At 38.0% G+C, this 12,467-nt stretch overlaps 1 protein-coding gene across 7 annotated transcripts in view; it reads right to left on the bottom strand.

Annotated features, from left to right (window-relative positions):
- The window catches only part of ANO6 (anoctamin 6), a 368,316-nt gene that overhangs the window by 93,293 nt on the left and 262,556 nt on the right, over positions 1 to 12,467 (bottom strand). For all 7 annotated transcript variants that reach the window (XR_014804019.1, XR_014804020.1, XR_014804021.1 and 4 more), the window contains one exon: positions 10,511 to 10,639. Coding sequence is in view for 3 of the 7 variants with exons in the window: in XM_005655713.4 (XP_005655770.3) it covers positions 10,511 to 10,639 (129 nt within the window). In the remaining 4 variants the exon portion in view is untranslated. The remainder of the gene's footprint in view (positions 1 to 10,510; positions 10,640 to 12,467) is intronic.

Raw genomic sequence — 12,467 nt, 5'->3', positions numbered from 1 at the left:
AAAAAATAAATTTAAAAATGCATCTGAAAGAAGTGGGTCTAAGACGGCAGAGTAGCAGGATGGGAGGCTCACCTACGCCACTGAAAACACAACTGTATGTGGAAATATTCGCACAGAAAATTTGTGAAAACTGACAAAAGACCTCAGGATTATAAGAGAGCAAGAAAAACTTTATAAAACCAGCTCAAAAAAAAGAAGAAAGCAGAACAACAAGAGAAAAAGAAACAAAGCAAGTGAGATGGGACCTGCTCTCCCATGAGGGAGCTGGAAAGAGGAATAGCTCCTGCACCTGGAGAAGTTCCCCCATCATTGAGGAGATCAGCCAAAAACAGAGGAGGAACTCTAGACGAAGGGTGTCAAGCAGTTAAAAAGGACAGAATCCTCCACAAATGATCCATGCTAAAGGTAAGTAGGGCAATGGGCATCTGTAGGCAGGTGCCAGCAGATCTTGGGAACTAAAACTCTGGCTTTAAGAGATCAGACACAAGGAGGGAACTGGGCCAGCTACGTGGGAAAAAAATGGGGCTGGCCATGTGGAAACAGCCTGGAGAGACTAGAGTACAGGATGGCCACAGTGCAGAGAGTCTAAGTGGAGGCAACCCAGTTGGGCTTAAAGACTGGACACCATGGTTTGGGGGTGCTGGAAAGAAGGGACAGGATCCACCACTACAGCCCTATTCCCTGCATGCACTGTCTCAAGTTGCAGGACACTGCCTGCTTCAGCTCTGAGAACTACTTGGCAGCAGTGGCTGCCTAGCAACAGCTGGGAGGAAGCCCCACCCTTATGGCTATAGACTTCTTGGAGCAGGTGGAGTAACCACCTGGGGGAATAACAGAAGCTTGTGGTTCCTGCAGATGGTCCTTGGGCTAGTGGAGCCCAACCTGTGCCAGAAGAGCAGTCAGTGGCAGCACCCATTCCCCTTGAGAGCAGTAATCTACTTGATCATGGAAAACAAAGATGCTGTAGCTCCGTCCAGAGGTTCTGCAGGGGCTCGTGCTACAACGCCTGATCTGTGCCAAAAAGAGCCAAGAGAGGGCTGCTGGTGCCTGCTCCCTGCCAGAGCTGCAGGCTTCCCGACTGGAGAAAAGCACAAGATACAGGGCCCCTGTTGGTGGCCCTGTGAAGGCCCATGTCAGTGACACTCATCCCACTCCAAGGGAGCCATGGGAGGCCCATTAACCTACATTCCAATCTGCAGGGGCTACAGAGGGGACCCCTACCAGCAGCATGGTTGTGGGGAGGGACCATCAGAAACACACATCCTGCAGATACAGAGAGAGCATTTCAGTAACAGTCAGGGAGAAGTCCCCAGATCCTGGGGCTTTAGAGAGATCCCTAGAGTGGCCAAGTAAGGGGAGTGCTGGAAGAATAGTGGCACCTGCCCCCATAGCTTCAGAAAGCAGTCCCTAGAACCTTCCTGGCAAAGGGAAGGGCGATGGGAGAAACTACTGACATGGCAAGCTACAGAAAATAGCCCTGAAAGCAGGAGGGGTTGCAAGAGACACTGCTACCCCCACGGGCTACAAAAGCAATCCTGTGAACAGTGAATCACTGCCATCTGCCTCAAAGACCTTATCCCTCGCAGACACTCAGATCCAGGAGAAGTGTGATAGAGCTGCTCCCAACACGTGCTCTGGGTACATGTGAACCCTACCACCTCCTAAGAAATCCAGGGCTGGGCACCTGCTTCGGCATCTACAAGCCAACTGTTAAGGGGACGATTAACAGAAAGGTAGACACCATGAGATGACAAAGAATCAGCTTTCAGACAAAGGAACAAGACAAAAACACACAAAACCCACTAAATAGGAGGAGGAGAAAGGCAATCTACCTGACAAAGAACTCAGAGTGTGATAGTAAAGATGATCCAAGATCTTGGCAAAAGAGTGGACACACAGATCTAGAACTTAAAAGAAATGTTTAACAAAGAGCTAGAGGATTTTAAGAGCAAGATAAACAGCACAATAGCTGAAGTGAAAAGTAATCTAGAAGGAACCAATAGCCAGTTAACAGAGGCAGATGAACAAATAAGTGAGGCGGAAGACAAAGTGGTGGAAATTACTACTACAGAAAAGAAAGAAAAAAAAATGAAAAAAAAACTGAGTGTCTAAGCGACCTCTGGGACAACATTAAACATACCAACATTCTCATCATAGGGGTTCCAGAAGGAGAAGAGAGAGAAAGGGCCAGAGAAAATATTTGAAGAAATTATAGCTGAAAATTTCCCAAATATGGGAAAGGAAACACTCAAGCGGAAAAAGCACAGAGAATTCCATACAAAACAAACCCAAGAATAAACACAGCAAGACACATACTAATCAAACTGACAAAAATTAAGTTCAAAGAAAAAATATTAAAAGCCACAAGGGAAAAGCAACAAATTACATATAAGGGAACTAAGGATAACAGCTGATTTTTCAGCAGAAACTCTACAAGGCAGACGGGAATGGCAAGATACATTTGAAGTAATGAAGAGGAAAAACCTAGAACCAAGAATACTCTACCCAGCAAAGCTCTCATTCAGATTTGATGGAGAGTTCAAAAGCTTTACAGACAGGCAAAAGCTAAGAGAATCCAGCACCTCAAACCAGCTCTACATCAACAACTAAAGGAACTTCTCTATGCAGAAAAGGAAAAGCCACAATTAGAAACAAGAATATTGCAAATCACAAAGCTCACTGGTAAAGGCAAAGATAGTATAAAAGTAGGAAATCACCCATTGGCAAATATGATATCAAAACTAGTAAGCATGAGAGAACAAATGCAGAACATTGAAAATGCATTTGAAATTAAGAGACCAGCAAGGAGAAAGAATTCTGCACACATATATATGCATGTATCAAAATATAATGGGAACCACAAATCAAATAACTATAATGGTCTCACACATAAAAAAGAAAAGAAAGAGCAAGTCAAACATAACGCTAAAGATGATCATCAAATCACAAGAGAAGACAACAAAAGAGGAAGGGAAGAAAAAAGACCCAAAATATCAATCAAAAAAATTAAGTAAATTACAATAAGTACATACTTATCCATAATTACATTGAATGTAAATGGATTAAATGTTCCAATTAAAAGATACAGATTGGCTGAATGGATTCAAAAAGAAGACCCATATATATGCTGCCTACAAAAGACCCACTTCAGATCTAAGGACACACACAATCTTAAAGTGAGGGGCTAGAAGAAAATATTACATGTAAATGGAGATTACAGAAAAGCAAGAGTAGCAATACTTAGACAAAGTAGATTTTAAAATAAAGAAGGTCACAAGAGACAAAGAAGGACATTACATAATGATTAAAGGATCAATCCAAGAAGAAGAAATAATACTTATAAGTATATATGCACCCAACATAGGAGCACCACAATATGTAAGGCAACTACTAACAGCCATAAAAGCAGAAGTTGACAGTAACACAGTATTAGTGGGGCACTTTTTAACACTCCACTTAATGCAATGGACAGAACATCCAGACATAAAATCAACAAGGAAACACAGTCCTTAAATGATACACTAGACCAAATAGACTTAACTGATATCTAAAGAACTTTTCATCCCAAAGCAGCAGAGTATACTTTCTTCTCAAGTGCACATGGTACACTCTCCAGGATAGATCACATCTTGGGCCACAGCTCTGATTCAACCCCTAGCCTGGGAACCTCCATATGCCGCTGGAGTGGCCCAAGAAATAGCCACAACAACAAAAGACAAAAAGACAAAAGAAAAAAAAAAAAAAAGAAATAAAAAAGAAATCCAAATTGGAAAAGAAGAAGTAAAACTGTCACTGTTTGCAGATGACATGATACTATATCTAGAAAATCCTAAAGACACTACCAGATAATTATTAGAACTCATCAATGAATTTGGTGAAGTCACAGGATACAAAATTAATACACAGAAATTGATTGCATTTCTATATACTAACAATGAAAGGTCAGAAAGAGAAATTAGCAAAACCATCCTATGTACCATCACATCAAAAAGAATAAAATACCTAGGAATAAACCTAGCCTAAAGAGACAAAAGAATTGTACTGTAAAAACTGTAAGACATTGATGAAAGAAATCAAAGAAAACACAAATAGATGGAAAGATATATCATGCTCTTGGATTGGAAGAATCAAGATAGTCAAAATGACAGTATGACCTAAGGCAATCTACAGATGCAATAAAAGCCCTATCAAATTACCAATGACATTCTTTACAGAATTAGAACAAAATATTTTAAAGTTTACATAGAAACACAAAAGACCTTGAATAGCCAAAGCAATATTGAAAAGAAAAAAAGGACCTGGAGGAATCAGGCTCCCTGACTTCAGAGTACTACTCCAAAATCATCAAAGCAATATGGTAATGGCACAAAAACAGAAAGATAAATCAATGGAATGGGATAGAAATCCCAGAAATAAGTCCAAGCATGTATAGTCAACTAATCTATGACAAAGGAGGCAAGGACATACAGTGGAAGAAAATCTCTTCAATAAATGGTTCTGGGAAAACTGGACAACCGCATGTTAAGAGAATGAAATTAGAACATTTTCTAACACCATACACAAAAATAAACTCAAAATGGATTAAAGACCTAAATGTAAGGCCAGATACTATAAAACTCCTGGAGGAAAACACAGGCGGAATGTTCTTTGACATAAATCACAGCAATATCTTGTTTGACCCACCTCCTAGAATAATGACAATAAAGACAAGAATAAACCAATAGGAACTAATTAAACTCAAAAGCTTCTGCACAGCAAAGAAAACCATTTAAAAAATGAAAAGACAACCGACAGAATGGGAGAAAATCTTTGCAAATGATTCAGTCAAAAAAGTTTAATCTCCAAAATATTCGAACAACTCACACAACTCAACAACACCAAAACACAAGGAACCCAATCAAAAAATGGGCAGAAGACCTAAACAGACATTTCTCCAAAGAAGACATACGGATGGCCAGTGGACACATGAAAAAATGCTCAACATCACTAATTATTAGAGAAATGCAAATCAAAACTACAGTGAAGTACCACCTTACACCAGTTAGAGTGGCCACCACTAACAAGTCAAAAAACAACAAATGCTGAAGAGGATGTGGAGAAAAGGGAACCTTCCTTCACGGTTGGTGGAAATGTAAATGGGTACAACCACTATGGAAAACAGTATGGAAGTACCTCAGGAAACTAAATATAGAACTACTATATGATCTAGCAGTCCCACTCCTGGGCATATATTCAGACAAAATTTTCATTGAAAAAGACACATGACAAAAAAAAAAAAAAAAAAAAAAGAAAGAGAAGAAAAAGATACATGCACCCATATGCTCATTGCAGCTCTATTCACAATAGCCAAGACGTGGAAACAACCCAAATGTCCATGATAGATGAATGGATTAAGAAGATGTGGTACATATATACAATAGTATACTACTCAGCTATAAAACAGGACAATGCCATTTGCAGCAACATGGATGCAACTAGAGACTCTCATACTGAGTGAAATAAATCAGAAAGAGAAAGACAGACACCATATGATATCACTTACATGTGGAGTCTAAAATACGGCACAAATGAACTCTCTATAAAATAGAATCAGATCATGGACATGAAGGACAGAGTGTTTGCTAGGGGGAGGGAGTGGGATGGATTGGGAATCTTAAGTTAGTAGATGCAAACTTTTGCATTTGGAGTGGATGAGCAATGAGATCCTGCTGTATAGCACAGGGAACTATAGCCAATCACTTGTGATAGGAACATGATGGAGGATCATGTAAGAAAAGGAATATATATATGTGTTTGTGTATATAACTGGGTCACTTTGCTGTACAGCAGAAATTGACAGAACACTGAAAATTAACTATAATAAAAAAACAAAAATAAATAAAATGCATCTGACAATAGCAAAAATATTAATAGTTAATGAAAATGTATCAGATTCTCCTAGATATTATTATAAAACTTTATTAAAGAATGTAAAACCTCAATAAATGGAATGACGCCTGTGTTTATCATATTAGAATTTTCTGATGCACTATTAGCCATTTCCAAAGAGATCTCATCTAGCTTCTAAGTAAACAGTTCTAAGCCTCATGATAACTCATTGAAAATAATGCATAACAGTTTAAAAAACTCACAGGATCTGTAACCAGTTAGTCAGTTGACTCACATTATTTAAATGTTTGGATATAATTTAATTCAATCACTCACCTTTTGAAAATCTCTTATTCTATAGTCTCCACTGGCCAGAATCTTCTAAAGAATTCTTTTTTTTAAATAATGATTTTTATTTTTTCCATTATGATTGATTACAGTGTTCTGTCAATTTCTATTGTATAGCAAAGTGACTCAGTCACACATATATACGCAGTCTTTTTCTCATATTATCCTCCATCATAAATGACTAGATATAGTATTAAAGAGTTCTTAAGGTCAGATATATAATACAAATCTATACTCCCATATACAAACTTCTCATCAGCTTCGAGGAAATATATTTTCTATCAACTTTTAGAATTGGATTCTACTAATTTAAAAAGTAAACAAATAATAACATATTCAGGATTCCTTACACTGTTTTTGTACTATCCAGAGTTTTCTAGCCTCTTTCCCATCATCTGAATTACATATTACTTGGTCATAAATACATCTATTTGAAGAGAGATCAAGTGTAAGACAAAATGAAGTTCACACTAGATGAGTTCTGCCACTTGTTAACAGTTCTGGATAAAGGAAATAGAAGAAAGAAGCATTACTAACAAGACTGAGCAGAAAGAGTTGGAGAAGCATATGAGAATTTGTTTTATTTAAAATATTTTTCTCTTCACAATACAGATCAATATTTAGATATGTTTAACCCTGTGCTATGTATACTTGCTGACTGCCTACTCAACAGTTGCTCTCTCCTTCATTTCCAAGAAAAGCCTGATGGTTGTTCAGATGTTGGATGATCAGGTGACTCAAGAGATGAAAGGCTAGTCCCCAATATTCTATGCTAATAATGGTAATTCCACTCATCTAGCAGTAGTTGGTTTAGGAATAGATCTTTGACTTTTAAACAGTGAAAGTTAAGTCTGCCCTCCGAAGGGAAGCTTTCTTACCCCTTCAAGAAAGGACTGTGAGAAGGGTGTTCACTCTTTCTGCCCCTGGATACCCGGAAACACAGCCACTATCTTGCAAGAAAGTGCAGCCGGTTTAAGAACAGCCAGTATTCTGAGGATGGCAGGACGGAAGGAAAGAATGAAGCTCGGGTACTAATGACCCCATTAAGCCAATAAATTATCTAATTTAGAAATGCTCCTATTTCTGGGCTATTCTTACATGAATTATCATTTCCTTTTACCATTCAAGCCATTTTGTGTTTATTTTTCCCATTACTTGAAGTAAAAAAGACATTCAGACTGATTCTGTGCCACGGATGGCAGTACTGGCTAAACTCACACGCATCATTGGAACAAATTATGAGCGTCCCCATGCGTGATCTAAACTTAAATGGTTTATGCTTTTTAAAGGAAGGTGTGAGGTTCTGAGGTGGTTTCACTATTATAATGGGAAAAGGTTACATGATATTTGGAGGTTTGGCTAGGGAAATAATTTCTCTTTTGCTCATATGAATATGCAGCCTTTTATTCCTCAATGTGTTTGATACATCTTGTCCTGTCACTTCGGTTGTTTCTCCACTTCAAACAAAGAATTTAACAATACTTTTTAGATCAGCCCCTGGGGCAAAGTCAACCTTGATGTTGTCTTAGGAAATTAATATGATTTACACACATTTTTTTTTCTTTCCCCCTCTCAAAGAAAACAGGATTTGGAAATTGCCTTTCCTTGGTGTTGCCCTAAATCCTGAATACTGCCTGACAGGGAGTATGACACAACTCACAAATGTTTTTCCAATTAATAAAAATGTGATTCCAAAGCTGAGCTTTGAATTCTACTGCAATCTAAAGTAGTATGTACAAATAGATACTCAAAACACTTCAAAGCACAGCTTGTGAAAACAAATGTCATGGTATATCCATCCATGATTTCAGGAAGTGCCAATTTTTTTTTTAAAGCATTATTTATTTACTTATTTATTTTTTCTTTTTTTGGCTGCTCTGAGGCATATGGAGCTCAGATGCGAGCCACAGTTGTGACTTAATGCCATGTCCTTTAACCTGCCTCCTGGCGCTGCAGAGACTGCCCATCCCATTGTACCACAGCAGGAACTCCAGGAAGTGCCAAAACTAATGATGATTTATTTTTTCCTCTTGATTTATGAGTTAATGTGGACATGTGTTCCTGTGTAAAGCAAATGCAGACCTTATGAATAACGTACACAGCTCTAGGGATCCTTTACCACGACCAAGAAACTCTTGTCTAAAACTAGAACTATTTCCTCTATACTTTAATGAATTAGATGTAACTTACTTTATATAGTGTTCAATTCAGTTCTGCTGGCATATGAATGCTTAATGAATATTTGATGATGGTGCCCATGACTGCACAGAAGATATCTTATTGTTTATAGAAAAATGGTAAACTAACTCTAAGCTATTTTACTGTAGTGATAAAATTATAATAATAACCGAAGGAAGCAGGCCTTTTCATACCAGTATATTGTTCTAAGAAAATCCCCAATAAAAGGCATGAGAATTAACATCTATTATCTAATATGTGCTGATAATTTCTGTAACATCTCTATATACTATTTTATTTAATCCTAAACATAATCCTATAGACTAGGTATTGGGAGTCCCATTTTCCTAAATCTAAAATGCCACTGGTAATATAGGGAGCCAATATTTTAGGTACCAAAAAGACAACATTCAGCCAATGAAATTACGATACACAATTTTTAAGATGTACCCTGATTTCAGAGATATCAAAATGTAAAAATAACAGGCATCTCAAAAGTAATAATAAAATATGATATTGATAAGAAAATTCACCAATCACACAGTCAGTTAGCAGCTGTGGCAAAGACGAGCCACTGTCCCCCAAAAACTCATGTTCACCCTTCCAGAGCATGGCATTCCTACTGAGAAATGGCTATCCAGCCAGAAACCATACTTTCCACCTTCCAGAATTCTGACCAATGGCATGTGAACACAACTAACCGTCAGCTCCAATCCAAAGAGGTAAAGAAGCACAAATATTTTATCTTCTCTCTCATCCCATCCACCATTTACTGATGCTCCTAGAAACTATCTATTGAATACGGCAAAGCCTCTGGGTCAGCCTGGGTCCCGAATGACTGCAAGGAACAAAGCCCCACTTGTACCCCAAACCACTGCGCCAAACAGGGAGGCCACATTTGATTGACACGAGCAACAAATTTACTTTTATTTTGTTAAGCCACTATAATTCGAGGCTGGTGTTCCATCAACTAGAATTACTCAAAATAATACAGTGGCAGCATTAGAATTTGAGTGTTGCATTCCAAAGCCTGGGCTCGTTCTGCATCCATGCAAATACAAGCCTTCATAACCTACCCTCTCCAAAACAAACACAAAAACAAAATAAAACAGGACTGATTGCTTCATTGTAAGCAGGTTTCATCATTTGGTTTTGAAAGAACAGGCAGGAATCAATAGATTGAAGAATGATATATTTCAGAGAATAAGTCCAGAGAAGGACAAATGAATAGCTGTGTGTGTAGAATAGCGCTGATATGAGAAAAAACAAAAACAAAGAATGAGGGAGTGATTTTCAAAGGGGGTAAAGCGACACTTGGACATATGCTTTCTTTTTTGTCTGTTTTAGTCTAATGCAATTTGGGTTCAGGTAAAGAAGTTCCAGGCCGTTGTTACAGCTTAGCCTTCTAGATGGCTTAATATCTTGAGATGAGATGGCCCCGTTGCCTGAAAGAGCTTGAAGCAAAGTAAAGACCAGGAGCAGCCTGAGGGGCAATGAAGGAAAGGGATGGAAGGGAGGTGACAGAAAACAGGAGAGGTCAAGAACACAGGTTCTGGACTCAAGACAAAAGTTTGAACCGTAGCTCCACCAATTCTTACGCTAGAATCCATGACCTTGAATAATCATTTAACCTCGCTAGGGGTCAAGTCTGTCATCCCAGAATGGTATGATAATAAAAGGTACCTCCGAGAATGAAATGAGAAAATGTACGCACAATGAGCGTGTCACCTGTGAGTTAGCACACCCTGCATGCAGGTGGTTATTATACTTGCTGTCATTATTCATCATTAGTTTCTTTTCATCTCTAGTCACAAACAGCCAAGTGTGCTTTTAATGCAAATTTCTTCTACAGATAGAAAGTGCAATTCTTCGGAAGAAAGTCTGTCTTCTGCTTGAGAACCTGAGGAAGTTTCTGTTTTAAACGTAAAAAAATTTTTTTTTCTGTTACCATGCCTTGAGGGAATGATAAACAGAGAAAATATGAAGGTATGTTTGTTGTATATTTCAAACCCCAGTTCCACTTGACTGCTTACATAAAAAGAGCACTTTATTTTTTTTCATTTCACAATATTGTAAGGAAAAAAAAGATAGGAAAATAGGATTACAAAAAACTTACCCTTTGTTTTTCATTTGAACCCTTTTTGTTGGTCTCTTTTCTGCGTTCATCTTCATACACTAGAACAAAGTCGATTCTTCGCTGGCCATCGTTAAAAAAGAGGGAGTCAGGTTTTCCATTAAATTCTTCCTGTGTAAAATAAAAAAAATTTTTTAATAGTTTTTTTGAAAAGCATCATTTATAAGTGTTTATTTTTTAGCTTTAATAGGTACATCAATACCTTCATAGAGAAAGAGAAAGACATCCATTACTAGTTGCTTGACCAAGAGGACATGGTCACCGTGACCTTTGCAAGCATAGTCTGTTCTCAATGAGAGGCAGCCCTTGAACAGAGCAGGTTAGCATTAGTCTACAAATGTATGGGGAAAATCAGCATTATGCATGTAACACAATTACCCCAGAATTATTCCCACCTCAGAGAGCAAAAGGAGTATCAAGTTTGGAAAGGAACACAGCAACCAGACATGACTATCTGAAGGAACGACCCAAGTGCATTTAACAAGAGAAAAAACAATCTAAGACACAGCATTGCTGACGAAAGCCTCATCCTTTCCCTGTCCTATTATCTAACCTTTCCATCAATTTTCATGACTTCGCCCTGGACTTCTCACTTTATACAAAGTATCATTTTATAACCTTAAACAAATGCCAGAAAATGCTTTGATACACAAATAGAGATGCTAGTTATTGGTATTTGTCCCCAAATCCATCCAAGATACCCCCTCACTCCGAGCAAGACAAAGAAACAAAATCCCAGCAATAAGACCAAATAAATGAGACTTTAATTTAGAGCTTAAAAGCCTCGTGGCTTAAAAACAAAGATATAATGGCAGAACACAGGCCATTACAGTTTAAAACAATCTCTATTACCATTAGAAATCGGATGGAATTGTTTTATTTTCGCTTTAAGAAAAGATTTGAGTTTGTGTTTCTCACACTGCTAGTCAGGAAGCTTAAGTGAATTTTGTTGTTTAAGAATCAGAATACTTTTTAACCGATTAAGTAAGACTTAAAATATTTTCAATTTTCTTTCATTAAAAATTCATGGGGAGGTTGTCTTTCACAGTCATTTGGTTGAACTTTTCAATCATTAAATGTAATTAATTCTCCTCTGCATCCAGTGTCAGCCCACAAATCATCTTAAGTTTACGACCTGCACTTTCTCGTTTTCTTGTATTTTTTGCTAAACTTATACAACCTGATCCTTGTCATTTCTTTCCTCTTTTCCACCACAGAGAAGCTAAAGGTTATTAATAATAGTCCAAGCTCCTTCCGACTGGTGAGTTATTCCACCTGCAGAACACACCTTGCCTGGGCAACCGGACGGCACCTTCACTGTGGTTGCATTTAACCAGAGAGCCTCACCACAGGCAGTGTGACTTGGCCTGAGACCGTTCCCAGCCAGCATGCTGAGGGGCCAGGAAGACACACATCAATGCCCAGGCTGATGCCACTACCAAATTCTTTCCTTTGTAATTTCAGCTCTTTACAACCAGTAAACTTAAAGCTATACAAGCCATAGAAAACAAGCTTATGGTTACCAAAAGGGGAAGGGGGGATAGAGAGGAGGGGTAAATAAAGAGGCTGGGATTAATATATACATACTGCTATATGCAAGATAGATAATCAAGAAGGCCCTACTGTATAGCCTAGGGAACCATGCTCACTATTTTGTAATCACCTGTAAGGGAAAAGAATCTGAAAAAGAATATATGTATACACACACACACACACAAAATGTTGCATATAACTGATAACTGAATAACTGCATTGTATATCTGAAATTAATACAACATTGTAAATCAACTTCACTGCAATAATTAAAAAATAAGTTAATTAAAAATTTAAAAATACATTAAGAAAAAACTATGCAAAAATGCTAACACCTATCTTTCACTTCAGCCACAGCATCCTTGAGGCCCCTTTAATTTCCCTTCGTTTCAATGAAGATGCTCCT

This window comes from Sus scrofa, chromosome 5 (genome assembly GCF_054392235.1).
Source record: "Sus scrofa isolate SSC_HxYL_T2T_F1_AM1 chromosome 5, Sscrofa_HxYL_maternal_Yorkshire_Landrace_v2.0, whole genome shotgun sequence".
Taxonomy (NCBI): Eukaryota; Metazoa; Chordata; class Mammalia; order Artiodactyla; family Suidae; genus Sus; species Sus scrofa.
The sequence above is the reverse complement of the archived record's forward strand: the minus strand, read 5'-3'. Positions and strand labels throughout refer to the sequence as shown.